Source organism: Pelodiscus sinensis, chromosome 29, assembly GCF_049634645.1.
Source record: "Pelodiscus sinensis isolate JC-2024 chromosome 29, ASM4963464v1, whole genome shotgun sequence".
Classification (NCBI taxonomy): Eukaryota; Metazoa; Chordata; order Testudines; family Trionychidae; genus Pelodiscus; species Pelodiscus sinensis.
Window position 1 is genome coordinate 3,342,793 of NC_134739.1, and position 18,078 is coordinate 3,360,870.

An 18,078-nucleotide genomic window follows, 5' to 3' on the forward strand; every position below is an offset into this window, starting at 1 on the left:
AACCACGTTGCTCGGGGGTGTAAAAAATTGACACCCCAAGTAATGCAGTTATACTTGTCTAGCCTCAATGTAGACAGCGCTATGCTAGAGGGAGAGGTCTCCCATTGACACAATTACCATCTCTCCACATAGTGGATTAGTTATGCTGATGAGAGAAGCCCTCCCACTGGTGTAGCAGCATCTTCACAGAAGGGCTACAGCAGCCCAGACACACTGGCTGGCTACGTCTACACTGGCCCCTTTTCCGGAAGGGGCATGTTAATTTCAGCTATCGTAGTAGGGAAATCCGCGGGGGATTTAAATATCCCCCGCGGCATTTAAATAAAAATGTCCGCCGCTTTTTTCCGGCTTTTAGAAAAGCCAGAAAAGAGCATCTACACTGGCCCCGATCCTCCGGAAAAAGCACCCTTTTCCGGAGGCTCTTATTCCTACTTCAAAGGGCGCTTTTTCCGGAGGATCGGGGCCAGTGTAGACGCTCTTTTCCGGCTTTTCTAAAAGCCGGAAAAAAGCGGCGGACATTTTTATTTAAATGCCGCGGGGGATATTTAAATCCCCCGCGGATTTCCCTACTACGATAGCTGAAATTAACATGCCCCTTCCGGAAAAGGGGCCAGTGTAGACGAGCCCGCTACGTCTACACTGGCATGATTTTCTGGAAATGCTGTTAACGGAAAAGTTTTCCGTTAAAAGCATTTTCGGAAAAGCACGTCTAGATTGGCAGGACGCTTTTCTGGAAAAGCACTTTTTGCGGAAAAGTGTCCGTGGCCAATCTAGACGCGCTTTTCCGTAAAAAAGCCCCAATCGCCATTTTCGCGATTGGGGCTTTTTTGCGGAAAACAGAACAATGCTGTCTACAGTGGCCCTTTCGGGCAAAAGTCTTTTGGAAAAAGACTTTTGCCCGAACGGGAGCAGCATAGTTTTTCTGGAAAAGCACTGATGATTTTACATTAGATCATCAGTGCTTTTCCGGAAATTCAAGCGGCCAGTGTAGACAGCTGGCAAGTTTTTCCAGAAAATCAGATGATTTTCCGGAAAAACTTGCCAGTGTAGACACAGCCCCAGTTACAGCATTTTCAGTGCAGATCTGCCCCCATGATGACACAACCAGGGTCGTCCTTACCCAAACACAGAATATGCAGCCCCATAGGACACCCTGAAATTTGGGGCACCACGAGGTCTTAATATCCAACCATCATCTCTGCCTATCCCTGTTCTGTGGCTCTGCTTCCCCTGGAGAGGCTCTAGGTAATTTACAAGTGAGGAAGCCTGCCAGAGAGATAAGCAGAACACTGAACCTGTGAAAGAGCCATTCGAGTGGGAATGAAGCCATTGAACAGGCATTTGCCAGCCCGGGGTGTATGCTGTCAGCTTTGGAATTTACTGGGTTAGTCTACGGGACCTTACATTAAAGTTTGCTTTAAAAATATGTCATTGCTGTGTTACTGAAGAGTATAAATCTAAAAAAGCATCCTCCCCCACCTTGGGGTGCAGTTGGGGAGGGAGATACCAGTTTAAAATACTGCCTAGGGCCCCACACATCCTAGGGCCAGCCCTGGACACCATGACAGAGGCAGCCCCGGCAGCAGAACCATTGCACTGCAATGCATTATGCAGACCTCCCTCTGTCACTGCTGCCAGGTCATGGACTCTGCCGCTGTATTTAGCACTAAGCTCAGTAGGCGGTGCTGCAAGGCTACGTTTATTGGCCTGGCTCCTTGCCCCCCACTAACCTCCCAGAGGAGACCTGATGAGGATAAAGGGCAATCTTTCATCACGTCACCATAAAGAGCCTTTACATAAAATGAATGTAAAACTGCACAAACATGCGTTAAACAATTTTTGATTGTGATAGGTTTCTGATCTTATTTGTATGTGACCTGAATCAGACAGCTTGCTTGTAGCCCACGTTTTTACTATATTAAATAACAACTGTCTATAATGCTCCTTGATAGTTTCTTTTATGGATTTCAAGCTGGTTTTAGTTTTTTACTGCATTTCTGCAGTGTACTATTTCTCATCTTTTTTGTGAAACATGTTACATAATTAATTGCTTTTCAGTGGTTCACTTTATCAGACATTTCCAGAAAACAAACATACGCTTCTCTTTCTCTTGGACTATAGTTCTTATTTACAACACTCTGGTCAGAATGATTTCCTACTTGCATTGTTGGTCTAGGCTGATATCTTAATGGCAACAGGCCAATGCAGTAAAATAACCAAGAATAGATCCCTTTTCCATCAAACGTTCACTGCTATCATTTAGAGTCACTTTTCAGATATTTGATTGGATTTCTGTCAGATCCATGACAAAGTAAAATGAGTTTTTGCAATCACTACTTTGAGGGGTGATAGAAATGTAGCCGTGTTAGTCTGGTGTAGCTGAAACAAAATACAGGACTATGTAGCACTTTAAAGACTAACAAGATGGTTTATTAGATGATGAGCTTTCGTGGGTCAGACCCACTTCCTCAGATCAAATAGTGGAAGAAAATAGTCACAACCATATATACCAAAGGATACAATTTTAAAAAAAGAACACATATGAAAAGGACAAATCAAATTTCAGAACAGAAGGGGGATGTGGGGGGGGAGGGGAAGGTAAATGTCTGTGAGCTAATGGTATTAGAGGTGATAATTGGGGAAGCTATCTTTGTAATGGGTAAGATAGCTGGGATCTTTGTTGAGACCCATGCGTAGAGTGTCGAATATTAGCATGAATACTTTGAGGGGGTCTTTTTCATATACAGGCAGTCCCCGGGTTACATGGATCCGACTTACATCGGATCCCTACTTACAAACAGGGTGAGGCAACCCCACACTAGCTGCTTCCCCCCAGCAGACCAGGGAGACGCGAAGCTAGCGCCCCCGCCCCCAGCAGACCAGGGAGACGCGAAGATAGCGCCCCCGCCCCCAGCAGACCAGGGAGACGCGGAGCGGCTTTTCTCAGCAGACACCTCAGCTTGAGAATAAAGGACTGAGGGAAGTGAGGTGTGGGAGAATAAAACTGAGCTCTGGAGAAATGTTTGGCTAGAGTTTCCCCTACAATATGTACCAGTTCCGACTTACATACAAATTCAACTTAAGAACAAACCTACAGTCCCTATCTTGTACGTAACCCGGGGACTGCCTGTATGTGCAATCAGTTGTGCCTTCTTCCTACTTCACTCAGTACCCATTGTTTTTCCTTATGTTTTTAGGAAAGTAATTTTCCCCTCAATTTAAAAATTCCTCGGTCTCGTATTTTCCCTTTTGGCAGTATTGCCAATTCTCTTGATTTTTCTCACACTATATGGTGCTTATATTAAAGCCGCAGCTCCGGGAGTCATATGAATATTTCAGAATAACAGCTTATGTTTGGTTTGGACCCTCTCTCCCTCTGTGCTTCATGAAATGGACTTATAGACATAAATATACTGAACTCAAAGGTGCTTTGAGCAACTTATTTCATGTAACCTATCAGTCTTCATGTCATACTCTGCTGGGTTTGTTTATCTTATTTTGGTGTATGGATCACTTCTGCGTGTAAAATTAGACGTGGAATAGGGAATCCTTTATGTTTCCTAAACATGTAATTGGAAAGACATCAAGAGGGGCCACACAGTCTGGGAAATCATATGCAAACTGATTTTTGTCCTTAAGGCTTAGTAGTGGTTGGTAGGGAGCAGCCAAGTGACTCTCAATAAGGGAATTCTTTAAATGAAATAATGGAATTCCTTAAAAAGAATAGAAAGGAGGAGTTTAGGTCTTTGGGCTGGCTGGACACTCCCAAGGAGAGTGAACCAGAGACCCCAGGAGAAGTGGAAATTTCCCTGATCTGAAGGTGCAGCTGGAACAAAAACAGTTTTATCAAGCCCAGTGTAAACAATTATAACCTGGGGGAGAAATCAGCGTGCACATTCCCGCTTTCATTGCTAAAGGGGGCTTACCTAACTCATTCTTTGGGGAGTGGCATCCCAGGAAGCTGGGCCCTAAGATGCACTCTCCTTGCACCGGAAGAGGTTCAGTGTCTGTACTGCCTCTTGGAGGGGGCAGTGATCTCAGCTCGGTGTCTTGGCTGGGGGAGAGCAAGGAGCTGGCCCAGCGGGAGCAGGTGGTGAGGAGCCCCAGGCTACATTCATTTCTGAATAGTTACTCCGAAATCGCTCTTTTCGAAATAGCGCGTCTGCACTGCAGGAAGCCTCAAAATGAGCCTGAGGCAGGCTCCCCTGATGTAGACGTGCTATCTCGATTGAGAGGCCCAGGAGGCACTGGGGAGGGGCTATTTCAACATAGCAGCAGTGGAGCGTCTACACACGCCTTATTGTGAAATAGCTATTTTGGAATAGGTGTTATTCCTTGTAGAATGAGGTTTACAGAGTTTGGAATAAGCCACCCATTATTCCGAAATTATTTTGAAATAGTGGAATGGCCGTGTGATGGACCACCCCCCATGCTTTATGAAGTGGGCTTATGGACATGAATATACATAACTCAAAGGTGCTTTGAGTGTATTATTGCGTGTAACGCGTCAATCTTCATGTCACAATCCGCTGGTTCTGTTTATCTTACTTTGATGTGTGTAGCATTGGTGTGTGTAAAATTAGACACATGGGCTACGTCTACACTGGCACCATTTTCCGGAAATGCTTAAAACGGAACAGTTTTCCGTTAGAAGTATTTCCGGAAAAAGCACGTCTACATTGGCAGGATGCTTTTCCGGAAAAAAGCCCCGGTCGTCATTTTCACAATCGGGGCTTTTTTGTGGAAAAGATTACTGGGCTGTCTACACTGGCCCTTTTCCGGAACAGTTTTTCCGGAAAAGGACTTTTGCCCGAACGGGAGCAGCATAGTTTTTCCGGAAAAACACTGACAATTTTACAGTAGATCGTCATTGCTTTTCCAGAAAAGCAAGCGGCCAGTGTAGACAGCTCACAGCTTATTCCAGAAAAGCGACTGCTTTTCTGGAATAAGTGGCCCAGTGTAGACACAGCCATGGAGTGCGGAATACTTTGTGAGTTTCAAATGTGTGAATGAGAGACTGAAAGGTGTTACCCGCAACTTGTTGATGAGCCACTGTTAAACAATCTTTTGTCCTTAAGTCTGAGCAGTCGCTGGTGAGGAGTAGCCTCAATTCTTTAACAAAAAGAATAGGAAAGCAGAGGCCTTGGTCTTTTGGCTGGGCCGCACCTGCAGGAAGGATCCGAAGACCCCAGGGTGAGGAAGAGGGCCCTGGTTCGGAGGGGCAGTGGAAAAGATGTTTTAAGGTGAGTTTGAAGAGTTTGTACTGAGGCTACAGTGTAGAATTAGCCAAGTGTTTTTGTTTATTTTGATTTGTAACCTACTTTGCTCTGCCTGTTCTCATTTATTCCCACTTAAATCCTGCTGCTTCTACTTAATAAAACCAGTGTGCACATCCCCTCTTTCAGTGTTAAAGATGGCTTACCTAATTCTGTGGGGCCTGATCCCTTCTGGGGAGAGCTGTCTCAGGAGGCTGGCCTCTAAACTGCACTCTCCTTGGACCTGAAGTGGTTCAGTGTCTGTACTGCTTCTCTATAGGGGCAAGGACCTCAGCTCGGGGCCTTGGCTGGGGAAGACCAGCGGAGCTGGCCCAGCCGAGCCGGGCGGTGAGGAGGCCCAGAGAGCAGGAAGGTGAGTGGTAGTGGCACTTAGACCACTTACAGAGAGAGAGAGGAGTTTCCTCTCCAGCCATAGCTGAGAGCCAGCTGGCTTTTAGCTCAAGCCTTACATGCTCATGCAGAATAGTGACAGAAATGTAGATAGAAATGCTCATGCACTGAGCTCCAGAGGGCCCAGGTTTGGTTCTGCCTGTCAGCATTACACTTAGGCTGTGTCCAGACTCAGGGTTTTTTTCGAAAAAAGTAGCCTTTTTTAGAAAAAACCTCACCTGCGTCTAGACTGCAGCCGCGTTCTTTCAAAATTAAATCGAAAGAACGCGGCTTTTCTTTCGATGGCGGTAAACCTCATTTCACGAGGAAGAACACCTTCTTTCGAAAGTTCCTCTTTCGAAAGAAGGCGTTCTTCAATGTAAATAGGGCTTCTTCGAAAGAGAGCATCCAGACTCACTGGGTGCTTTCTTTCGAAAAAGCAAGCCGCTTTTTCGGAAGTTTAACGTGCAGTCCAGATGCTCTCTTTCGAAAGAGGCTCTTTCGAAAGTATCTTTCGAAAGAGCCTCTTTCGAAAGAGGCTTGCAGTCTAGACATAGCCTTACAGAGGCAAAATAAAAATGATTCTAGTTGTACTGTTGCATGGCCTTCTGGTCTCCCTCAGAGGTGGGGGTAGCAGGGGATGCAGGCAGGTTCCTCGGAATGACGATACAGGCTTTGGAAGGCAATGCCAGTTGGTATTCTGTGGTGGAACCTATCGACTTCCATACTGTGCTTCTCTCCACTACAGTCAGTACTGCCTGGCTGGGAGTTTCTGTACTCCCATCTTCTTATAAGCAGCATCTGCAGCAAGAACACAAGGCAGGGATGGCTTCCCTGGGCTATTGTTTGTTTAACCGCCAGCAGGCAGAACCACACTTGGGACCGCTGGAATTAGGTGCCACTGACTGCAGCTTGGGCTGCACAACAGGGGTCTCCAACCTTTTTACACTCAAGATCACTTTTTAAATGACAGAACAAGCCAAGATCTACCGCTCCATCCTTCCCCCCAAGACCCCACCCCTTCCTTGAAGCCCTGCCCCGTCCCACCCTCTCTATTCTCCTCCTCTCCATCACTTGCTATCCCTAACCCTTATACTGCTGCTTTTTTCCCCAATTCTTCTGTAGGAAGAGGTTTTTCCAACATTTGGCCTGTCTAGACTGGACCAAATGTCAGAAAAAACCCTTCTTTTGGAAGCCCCCTTATTCCTCATGGAAAGAGGACTATAGGGGTGACTGAAAGATCATGTTTGCTCTTCCACTAAAAAAAGCAGAAGAACAAACGCATCCCTGGACGCAGAAGAGTTTTTCTGGGATATCTCCGGAATCCTGAACAACTCCTGCAGTCTAGCCGTACCCTCACTGGGTGGAGGCAGGATGTGTAGGCTCTGGGGTGGGAATGAGGGATTTGGGTGTGGGAAAGGGTGAGGTGTGCAGGCTCTGGGAGGAAATCTGGATGCAGAAGGAGCTGGAGAAGGGGGGCCCTGGCTTGGAGAGGGGGCTCCAGGCCGGGCAGTGTTGGGGTCAGATGGAGGGTTGGGGTACTAAGCCAGCCACAGGATGTGGATGTGAGGGTGCAGAAATTTGGGTTGGGGTATGTGAGGGGCTCAGGGTAAGGGATTCCAGTGTATGACAGGCTCAGATCTAGGGTCTGGGGTGTGTGTGCAGGAGTGTTACGATGCTGTGGCCAGATGGGGGCATGGCCCCAATTGGGGGTTTGTTGGCCAGGCTTCATTGTTAAATAAAATACTATGTTAAACACAAAAAGTTTCTGCATTGTCTTTATTTCTGAGAACAGCGGGGAACCTGTTTTCAGTCAGGGGTTACTGACCCACAGAAAAGTCAGTTGGGGCCACACAAATGAGATGCAAAAACCAAAAACTCCTCCCAAACCCCCCCAAGCCTCACGAATGTGGCCCCAGCTGTGCTGGTGGGAGCAGAAGCTATGGTACTAGGGCAGGGGACAGGGTGCCAGTAGGGGCAGGGTTCTGTGGCAGGGGACAGGGTGCCCCAGAATCTCCTGTGAAACTTTCCCAACCGTCTCAATAGGAGCAGAGACGTCGGTGGCCTAGAATCTGTTGATGGGCAGCCTGGGGTGCTGTTCCTTGTATGAGTCTGTCCAGTGTCCATCTTGGTCGGCGAACAATCCTGTGTGATGTGTCCAGGCTTCCCTTGTTTCCAGATGGCTCCCTATGGCATTCCATCACTCGCTCCAGTGTCTCCGGAACGTTAGCTGGGGCACTGCCTTGTTTCCCATGACTGAAAACCTGCAGCCTTCCCTCAGGGCCTCCGATCACTGTGGAACTCAGAGGGAAAGGCAGATACTCCCTCATCGGTACCTCCAGACTTTTACTAGTGTCCTCGAGCAATGTGCTCTGGCTGCTCTGTCCCTCGTGCCCCTACAACTCATGGATCACTCCCATTCCCCTGCTGGTATGATGACTTCATCAAGGATTTGAATACTGCGCTCTGCAGCTGCATGGGGGCATCCCCCTGGCCTGCCTTAGCAATGAAGGGGGCTCATTCTTGGCCGCTCTGCACTGCCGTGTCTCATCCTGGGTAGGCTTGGCTGCTGGCCTTCAGAGCTGATCCCCAGAGTCTCGGAGCATTCCCCTGGCCTGGGGTGAGAGTACTGCAGGAGCCTTGGCTCTATGTGACAGATGTTCAAGCTGCAGCTCCAAAGCCTCCTTCTGACGTGCCCATGCACCATACCCGGCATGCACACCTGCTGTACCGAGCCTCTCAGCTGCAGCCAGAAAATCCACCCCCTCTCCACAGAGCCCTTGCGGCACATTCCACGTGTCCTATCCACTCGGGCACAGAAACCAGGCAATGTGCTCTGCCTCTTCTCTTGGCACCATGTCACCCTCGTCATTGTCGTCACCTGCCATTTTCCAGCCACCCCGAGGGGGGGCTTTGCCCTCTGCTTGTTGGCGGGTGAGCACAAGCAGGCAGAGGCCTGGCCTGGTATCAGCCAAACCTGGAGTCCTTACTGGAAGACGGTCCAGAGGCAGCTGCCTTGGCTGCTGGAGCTGCTCTCTCCAAGCCATTTCATTTTCCTGCATAAGATGGAGCACCCCTCTGACCTTCTGAGTCTGGGGTTCTCTGGGAGCAGCCCCACCTGTTCGGGGTTGCCTTCCACAAACACATCCAGCCAGCAAAGCAATTTGATGATTGGTTTTTATTATTGATTTTAAGCCAATCTTTTGACCTCTGAAGGGCCTGTCCCTACTGCTTCATTGCCTGACCGTTTGGGCATGTTCTACATACCCGTTCCTATCACTGGGAAATCCAGATGATGCAAAGCCAAGTAAACTTTCTATTAATTATGGAATTAGAAACTCATTGTATGTGAGTTGAACAGTGGGTCCACATAGTGATCTGATGCTTCAGACAAGAGAGAAACCAAAGCTATGCTTTTCTGACACAAGGGACTCATTAGCCAAGGTATTAAAGCTTCCCAAGATATTAACTGGTGTTCAGCAAAGCTCTTCTGAGACTGTCAATATGCTTCATTCTGCTTGGCAGATCAATAACAATGAAATCATCGTTTGTTTTACAGAGCAGGCGAAGCTGTGACATGTGGCTGGAGCTCCAGAGCGTTGCTATCCCAAGGCAGAGACTAATATTTTCCTTCTGAGCCTCGACTACTGGGGCTGCAAAAAGTAGCTTAAAATAAATCCAGAGGCATCGAGCCAGCAGCATGTTCCAACTTTCAGAGACGAGAGGAAGGGACAACCCTACAACAACATTGCTAACTCCCGGCCGAGAGCCCAGTACCCAGAGGTATGTCTAGACTACAGGCTTTTGTCGACAAAACTTTTGTCGACAGATAGGGTGTGTCTAGACTACATGCCTCCGTCGATGGAGGCATGTAGATTAGGCTGATCGGCAAAGGGAAATGAAGCCGTGATTTAAATAATTGCGGCTTCATTTAAATTTACATGGCTGCTGCGCTGAGCCGACAAACAGCTGATCAGCTGTTTGCCGGCTCAGTGCGCTAGTCTGGACACTCCGCGCCAACCTGAAAGCCTTTTATCGACATCCCCCTTATGCCTCGTAGGATGAGGTTTACAGGGGATGTCGATAAAAGGCTTTCATGTCGGCAGGGGAACGTCCAGACTAGCGCGCTGAGCCGACAAACAGCTGATCAGCTGTTTGTCGGCTCAGCGCAGCAGCCATGTAAATTTAAATGAAGCCGCGATTATTTAAATCGTGGCTTCATTTCCCTTTTCCAAAAAAACAAATCTACATGGCTCCGTCGACGGAGCCATGTAGTTCAGACGTACCCATACTGTCGACAAAGCTTCTGTCTACAAAGAGCATCTAGACTACATCCAGTTCTGTCGACAAAGCAAGCTGACAGGTAGTAGCGCATGCGCGGGGCCTATTGAAGCATGGGGCCCGGGGCGGCTGCCCTGCTCGCCCTGCCCTATATCCGCCGCTGGGGCTGCGGCAAGGCTTCAGGGCCTAGTCTACCCCATCACAGGTCTGTTTAGATCATAGGCAAGGATTGCCTGCTCCGTACCTGCGCACAACCATTCTTGGATTGCCTTTGTGCACTGCTGTAATAATAATAATCATAATCATAACAGAAGACAATAATAACCCAAGTCTTAGGAGTGGCAAAGACTTAAGCTTCCTTATAGAGTTTTAATTCATTTCTACATTCTGCGTACATGGCAGTCTAAAGGCAAAGCGTTCCATAAGAAAAGGAAAGCTTTGCTAAGTCCCATTATACAATAGCTGAGTTGATTTAATTCCAAATGCATTTACATTCTAATGCAAATGTCTGGAAATCAACTTCTTCAATTACCTGCTGAGACATAAGTTCAGTGTTTCCATGGTAACAGGAACGGTTAATCACCATGGGTAATATTTATATCTTTGTAGTATCCAGAAGGCTGAGTCAGGCCTCATTGTATCAGGTGCTGTACAACTGCACAGGAAAGCGTGGTCTCTAGCTGATGAATAAGTCTGTATTTTAAGTGGTTCAAGACTGTAAATATTCACACAATTAATTTCCATTCTAAACATATTCTGGTATTTTATTTGCACTGCCCATAGGATCTTACTGCACTGAGTTCTTTGAGGCTACTTAGAGAATGGTGCCTCATCTCCAATAGGATTTTACATCAAGGTAGCTTTCTTGATGTAAACATCCACCTTGTGTGCAGTGAACACATACCCTAAAATGCTACTAAACCAGTGCTACATATCAGAATCTGGCCTGATGTGCAAACTGTTTAAAAAGTCAGGGAAAACTGGGAGAAGAAAGACTGGTGCAAATGCAGTGTATTTCAGCTACAAGCTTTATGGCTCTCGATGAGGTTACAGGTGGTACATGTGATGTACACGATGATAAAACCCTGCAGCACCAAATTTCAGAGCTTGGGTAAGGTGGTTCGGGCTGTGACTCTGTATCATTGCAGTGTAGATCTTCAAGCTCAGCCCAAATGGAGAGCCCCTCATCCCAAGACTGAGTCTTCTAACTTGGGTCAGCCGTGGCCATGGAGTGTAGACATAACCAGGCTGGCTTAGCTTAGCAACAAACGGACATTGAATGAAGTGCAGCATTGTCAGCTTGGAATTCTCAAACATCATGGCTGTGTCTACATTGGCACCCTTTTCCGGAAAAGGGATGCTAATGAGACCAGTCGGAATTGCAAATGCCGCAGGGGATTTAAATATCCCCCGCGGCATTTGCATGAACATGGCTGCCGCTTTTTTCCGGCTCAGGGTTTTGCCGGAGAAAAGCGCCAGTCTAAACGGGATCTTTCAGAAAATAAAGCCTTTTCCGGAAGATCCCTTATTCCTGATTTTAAGAGGAATAAGGGACCTTCCGGAAAAGGCTTTATTTTCCGAAAGATCCCTTCTAGACTGGCGCTTTTCTCCGGCAAAGCCCCGAGCTGGAAAAAAGTGGTAGCCATGTTGATGCAAATGCCGCGGGGGATATTTAAATCCCCCGTGGCATTTGCAATTCCAACGTGTCTCATTAGCATCCCTTTTCTGGAAAAGGGTGCCAATGTAGACACAACCCTCGAGTCGGACCTTTTAAAAACTAATGAATGTGAGGATTGTTGTATTTGTTTTCAGATAAATGTGAGGACTGTTGAATGTGTTTGCTGTTTCTTGCCAAGGAGAGCTGCAGGAAGTGGTGTGGCTTGGGTCTGAAAACTTTAGACCTCAACCAATGGAAGCAGCAAGGTTCTGTGGCTATGGATATTTTGGATGTATCTACACAGACCCCTTAGCTCGAAATACGCTACACAATTTGTGCTATGCAAATTGCGTCGCTTATTTCGAGTGTATTTCAAAATAGCTTATTTCATAATTTGGCACTGTCTACACAGCACCGAACTTCTAAATAACGTGCTATTCTGAAATGCCCCTTAACCCTTGTGAAATGAGGTTACCATTCAAAATCTGTTTCAAAATAACGGGCTGCATGAATAGACGCAGAATAGCTATTTCAGGATACTTTCTGAAATATCTCCGCAGAATAGACGCACCCTTAGATGAACGAAGCGTTGAGGGCCCACCAGCAGCTTATCTGGACAGGTCCATGACCCAACTTTGAAAATCATTTTAGCTCACACTTGTGCTTTAGATCACACTTCTCTGAAACCAGGAAGGCTAAAACCTACTTTTTTATGAAATTTGGGAGTTTCACCTAATCCCAGGACTTCAGGAGATGGAGCTTTAACAAACTCACCAATTATCTAGAGATTCCAATTAAATCACAAAAGTTGACAACACTTATGGAATCGCCAGATCTGAGTTTCACTGGGTAACATTAATGGGATGAAGCTGCTGTCCCTTTCTGGACATGGCGTGCGTTTGCGTGTGTGTGTGGGGGCGGGGGGACTTGGCAACTTGCTCAAACTCAGCTTGTGCACTGAACAGCTGGGAAAAGGAGGCGCTTCACCATTATGGCCACCGCTGCCACCCTCAGCGAGGACCCATTGTCCTCCTCCCAAGTGCATTCTGGGGCAGAGCTGGGGCCCCGGCTAACATTACAACCTCTGCTGCATTTTGAGCCCCACCGGGGATGGAACCATTGTATTCTTTTGATCAACTCTTGTTACTCATCTTCCCTGGTCTATTTCTCCCTTCTGTCTGATAAGAGCCCGGCGTAGCCAGCTAAGGTAAACTGTCTTTTCTAACACTTCTGGAAGAAGAACAAGCAAAAGCTCTAAAAGAAGAAAGAAAAGAGAAAGCTCTAAAATGCTTGTGCCCAAAAGGGCTGAAAAGGCTGTGTCATGTTCCTGTATTTCCAACGGCCAGATTTGAAGTGGCAAGGAGACAGACTTTGCCTTTTCTCTTTCCATTCTCCTTTGTGTGCGCATCCATTTTGTTTTTGTCTTTGAAAGAAATAGGGTGGGATTTCCATGCCAACCGCCCAAATGGGATCATATAAACTGTCTTGTTCCCCCATCAACAGTTTGCACCGTCCTTTGGCACCACGTAAAGACTGAGAAGCCTCTTCAAAGGTTCTGTAGCAGGGGTGGGAACCTTTTTTGTTTGGGGGCCACTGATCCACAGAAAAATTAGTCAGGGGTTGCACAGAAGTGAGAAGAAAACAAACAAACAAAGCCTCCCTGATGTGGCCAGTGACTGAGAAGGAGAAAAACACTCACCCGCATTCCCCTCGCACACCAGAGTCTGGGGGGAAGGGGGGGAGCTAGTAGATGTTGTGTGCTCCAACCACACAGAGGGCTGCAGAGGCACAGGAGCGCCAATACAGGCTCCCCGATGCTGGGGGGAGCCCTGAGCCTTGGGGGCTGGATCCAAGCAAGCCAGGGGCTGTGTCCAGCCCCCTTATGCTCCCCACCCCTGTTCTGTAGGATAAAACTCAACGTGGGAAATACACATCAAAAGCTCCCTTCATGTTTAACATTTCAAAGGTTGTAGCTGATTCTCTTTGTTCTGAGTGTTTAACTAAAGGGGAACAGGTGGCTGTTACGACAGAACTGCCAGTGATAACTTGACACAAAACCTGGAATCGCTTTTGGCTCCCCTACCAACTATGCAGCACTTCACGGCCATCTGAGAAGCTGAGGGAAAGACTCCGCTGTAGTATAACAAACATGAAGGAGTTGGAAAAGAAACCAAATTTTCAGATATATCACCTTAAATTCCTTTAATGAATTCTGCCACTGCAGACTAACACTAATTACTGAAGCAAAATACAGGACTATGTAGCACTTTAGACTAACAAGATGGTTTATTAGATGATGAGCTTTCGTGGGCCAGACCCACTTCCTCAGATCAAATAGTAGAAGAAAGTAGTCACAACCATATATACCAAAGGATACAATTTAAAAAAATGAACACATATGAAAAGGACAAATCAAATTTCAGAACAGAAGGAGGATGCGGGGGGAGGAGGGGAGGTGAATGTCTGTGGGCTAATGATTACTAATTACTGAGACCCTCCTTGTTATAATATACAGCATAACACACTGATCTAGAGGCACTGCACAGATGAAGGAAGGCGTGTCCAGGAAGAACAGATTCTGAAGTCAGCAGGGTTACTCTTCACACCTGGCTTCCAAATTGGCAGGGTTTCTATACCACACTCCTGATGGTAGCACCTTCCAGTAGCCGACTGAGCCACAACTACTCTGCTGTCACTCAGTTTGTTCTCTCATCCTCTCCCCAGAGGGAGAAACATGTGGAGCGGAGTGTTCTGAGTTGGTACGGAGCTGTGTGTGCGCATGCGTGTGTTTAATATATGATGCTACTTCTAGTGGTGGAATGTGATGAGGTTTGGGATGGCCCTTGGCTCTCGGGGGAGTCCATCCCACGAAGAGCCAAACTGAGGTTGGAGAGAGTGCAGGATTGCCTGGAATTGCTGTAGTATGTGCATGGCATAGCACTGTGAGCCTTAGCCCAAGTAAGTCAAGACAGCAGATAAGCCAGTGACCTGATACCCAGAATTTTTAAAAGAATGAGATTGTGGGGACCACCTGGAGGCTTCTAGGTGTCCATTCGGAAGGTGAACTGAATTCACAGCAAGCTCTTGCCTTTTTCAAGGTGTCTGATTTAGAGTCTGAAGTCCCGCTGCAGTGCCTGATGCAGAGGTCAAACACAGGAGCAGGCTCTGAACGTTAGCTGTGGCTAGAGGGGTAATGGAGCAGCTTGGAGGCAATCAAATGGGGGAGGGGAGGGGGGCATGCTGACAGGCCGGCAGCCTAGTCTTCATTAGAACCACTTCACTCGCTTCTGTCCTTGAAGCAAAAGACAGGACTATGTAGCACTTTAAAGACTAACAAGATGGTTTATTGGGTGATGAGCTTTCGTGGGCCAGGCCCACTTCCTCAGATCAAATAGTGGAAGAAAATAGTCACAACCATATATACCAAAGGATACAATTTAAAAAAATGAACACATATGAAAAGGACAAATCAAATTTCAGAACCAAAGGGGGATGCGGGGAGGAGGGGGGAGGTAAGTGTCTGTGAGCTAATGGTATTATAGGTGATAATTGGGGAAGCTATCTTGGTAATGGGTAAGGTAATTAGATTGTTTGTTGAGACCGAGGCGTAAAGTGTCGAATTTTAGCATGAATGACAGTTCAGAGGATTCCCTTTCAGGTGTAGATTTGAAAGGTCTTTGAAGCAGGATGCAGGTAAGTAAGTCGTTGAGACAATGTCCTTTCTGGTTGAAATGGCAAGAAACTGTTTTTTCTTTGTGATCCTGTCTGATATCTGTTTTGTGGGCATTGATCCTTTGGCGAAGTGTCTGAGACGTTTGTCCAATGTACACAGCAGATGGACATGCTAAAATTCGACACTTTACGCCTCGGTCTCAACAAACACGGCTACATTTCTATCACTATTCTGTCCTTGAGTTTGAGGTGCTTGAGCTAAGTGCGACGCTAGAGCTGCTTTTGCAAAGCTTGGAAACTCAGAAACGGTTACGTTTAAACCTAGCTCGGGAAACAGGCTTCCAGTGGGCGAGGGAATCCCATGGAACGTGGAATGCCACATGCAAAGCTGCACCAGCATATTTGCAGCCAAGACATGTCCTCGGAGAAAAAGAGTGAACATGGGTCTTACCTGTTTCTCCCCATATTGGTAAATATTCATCCTGCTGTATGTCCAGCATGATCTCCAGTCCATTGCCCGTCCCCCCTTTGACTGTGGTAAGCAAGGGCCGCCCGTCTTCTCCTGAGTTAAACATGTAACATTTCCCATATTTTGTGAACACCTGGGAGAGAGAGAGAAAAGAGAAAGCTCCGTGTTAAACACCTCTTGCCAACCCATCCGCGGCTGCAGTCATGAAAAATGTAAGTGCGATTGAGCTCCAGAGGAACCATTTGAAGCCAAATCTGATCTGGTTTTAATAATTGAGTATATTAGTTTGTTCCTCTTTACACACACAAAAAGGAGCAGGGTGAGAACAAACAGCGTTTTAAAGGAGTGAACAAATGTTTTTAGAAATAGTTCCTCTGACTCACCCCACTTGAGACCTTTTCATCCAATGCAGCGCAGCCAGTTGCTGCTGTGTTTTCACTGCTGCACGTTTAAAGGTGGACTCTCTTGTCCCTAATCTCAAAATAATACAAAGGCTTCTGTTTGAATCCAGGTTACTCCAAAAGGACTCACTTGAATCTAGCTGCCAGCCTCCCCGTTATCCTACTGCCTGTGAAATATGTGCATTCCTTTAACATGCTGCTTGTTTATTTCCATCTGCCCTTGTGACTCAGAAATAGAAGAGCTTTGAGGGCAGAGAAGCTACTGCTGGAGCGGAGAATTTGGCAGGCTAAACGAGAAAGCAGAGGGAAATGTTCTGCATACATTAGTTGAAGGTCTGCACACAACAGTTGGTTCTTGACCCTGAGGCATCTTTTGACTGGATTCTTACTGAACAAGGATTCAGTCAAGCTATGGAAAATACTGCACACCTGGAAATTGTTCATCCACAGAACTCCTTTTCCAATGAGCACAACATGAATTACAGCCCTGCTGTCTCAACACACTCTGCATTGACACAAAGATGCAAAAGACTTTTTAAACGTATAAAGGGGTTTCAATCTTTAGAAACAGAGACAGCTGGGTTTGAGATGACCGGGAGAACTGTATGGTGACTTGTCTGCCTGGTGCAAAGGTTGCGGATCTCTCGAGACATCTCGATAGACTTATGTATAGTGCTGGGGAAGAGCCGGTGGTTATGGTAGATGTAAATACCAATGACATAGGGAAGGTAGGAGAGAGGTCCTGGAAGCCAAAGTTAGGCTGCTAGGAAAGAGATTGAAATCCAGAACCTCCAGGGTAGAGTCTCTGAAATGCTTCTGGTTCCACGCGCAGGGCCAGGTAGGCAGGCAGAACTGCAGGGTCTCAATGCTTGGATGAGAGAATGATGCAGGGAGAAGGATTTATCAGGCACAGGGGAAACTTCTGGGAGAGCCTATACTGGAAGGATGGGATCCACCTAAACCAAAATGGCACTTGACTGCTGGCTCTTAAAATTAAAAAGGTTATAGAGCACTTTTTAAACTAAGGGCTGGGGGAAAGCTGACAAGATTAAACTAGATGGCTGTGTCTACACTGGGCCACTTATTCCGGAAAATCAGCCGCTTTTCCGCAATAAGCTGTGAACTGTCTACACTGGCCCATGAATTTCCGGAAAAGCAACGATGCTCTACTGTACAAAATCAGCCGCTATTCTGGAAAAACTATTCTGCTCCCGCTCGGGCATAAGTCCTTATTCCGGAACACTGTTCCGGAAAAGGGCCAGTGTAGACAGCCCAGTAGTCTTTTCCGGAAAAAAGCCCCAATCGCGAAAATGGCGATCGGGGCTCTTTTCCGGAAAAGCGCGTCTACATTGGCCACAGATGCTTTTCCGGAAAAAGGGCTTTTCCGGAAAAGCAGCCTGCCAATGTAGACGCTCCTTTTCCGGAAAAACTGAAAACGGAATAGTATTCCGTTTTAAGCAGTTCCGGAAATTCATGCCAGTGTAGACACAGCCGATGGGTTTATGAAGGGGATGGTTTGATGAGGTAACATGATCTTGGTAACTAATTGACCATTCATTATCAGTGGGAAATAGGTCAATGGAGGGATGATAGGAGTTACTATAGAGAACTTTCCAGGTGTCTGGCTGGTGAGTCTTGCCCACATGCTCAGGGTTAGCTAATCGCCATATTTGGGGTCGGGATGGAATCTTCCTCCAGGGTAGATTGGCAGAGGCCCTGGAGGTTTTTCGCCTTCCTCTGTAGCATTGGGCACAGATCACAGCTAGAGGATTCTCTGCATCTTGGGGTCTTCAAAGTATTTGAAGGCTTCAATATCTAAGGGTATGTCTACACTACAGAGTGAGTTCGAACTAACTTAGTTCGAATTAGTTAATTCGAACTAAGCTAATTCGAACTAACGCGTCTAGAACTAAAAACTAGTTCGAATTAGCGTTTTGCTAATTCGAACTAGCA

The 18,078-nt window shown here is 46.8% G+C and overlaps 1 protein-coding gene across 2 annotated transcripts in view; it reads right to left on the bottom strand.

Moving 5' to 3' along the window:
- The window catches only part of LOC102453851 (acid-sensing ion channel 2), a 383,449-nt gene that overhangs the window by 161,422 nt on the left and 203,949 nt on the right, over positions 1-18,078 (bottom strand). For both annotated transcript variants that reach the window (XM_075911312.1, XM_075911313.1), the window contains exon 2: positions 15,707-15,857. In XM_075911312.1, coding sequence (XP_075767427.1) covers positions 15,707-15,857 — 151 coding nt within the window. The remainder of the gene's footprint in view (positions 1-15,706; positions 15,858-18,078) is intronic.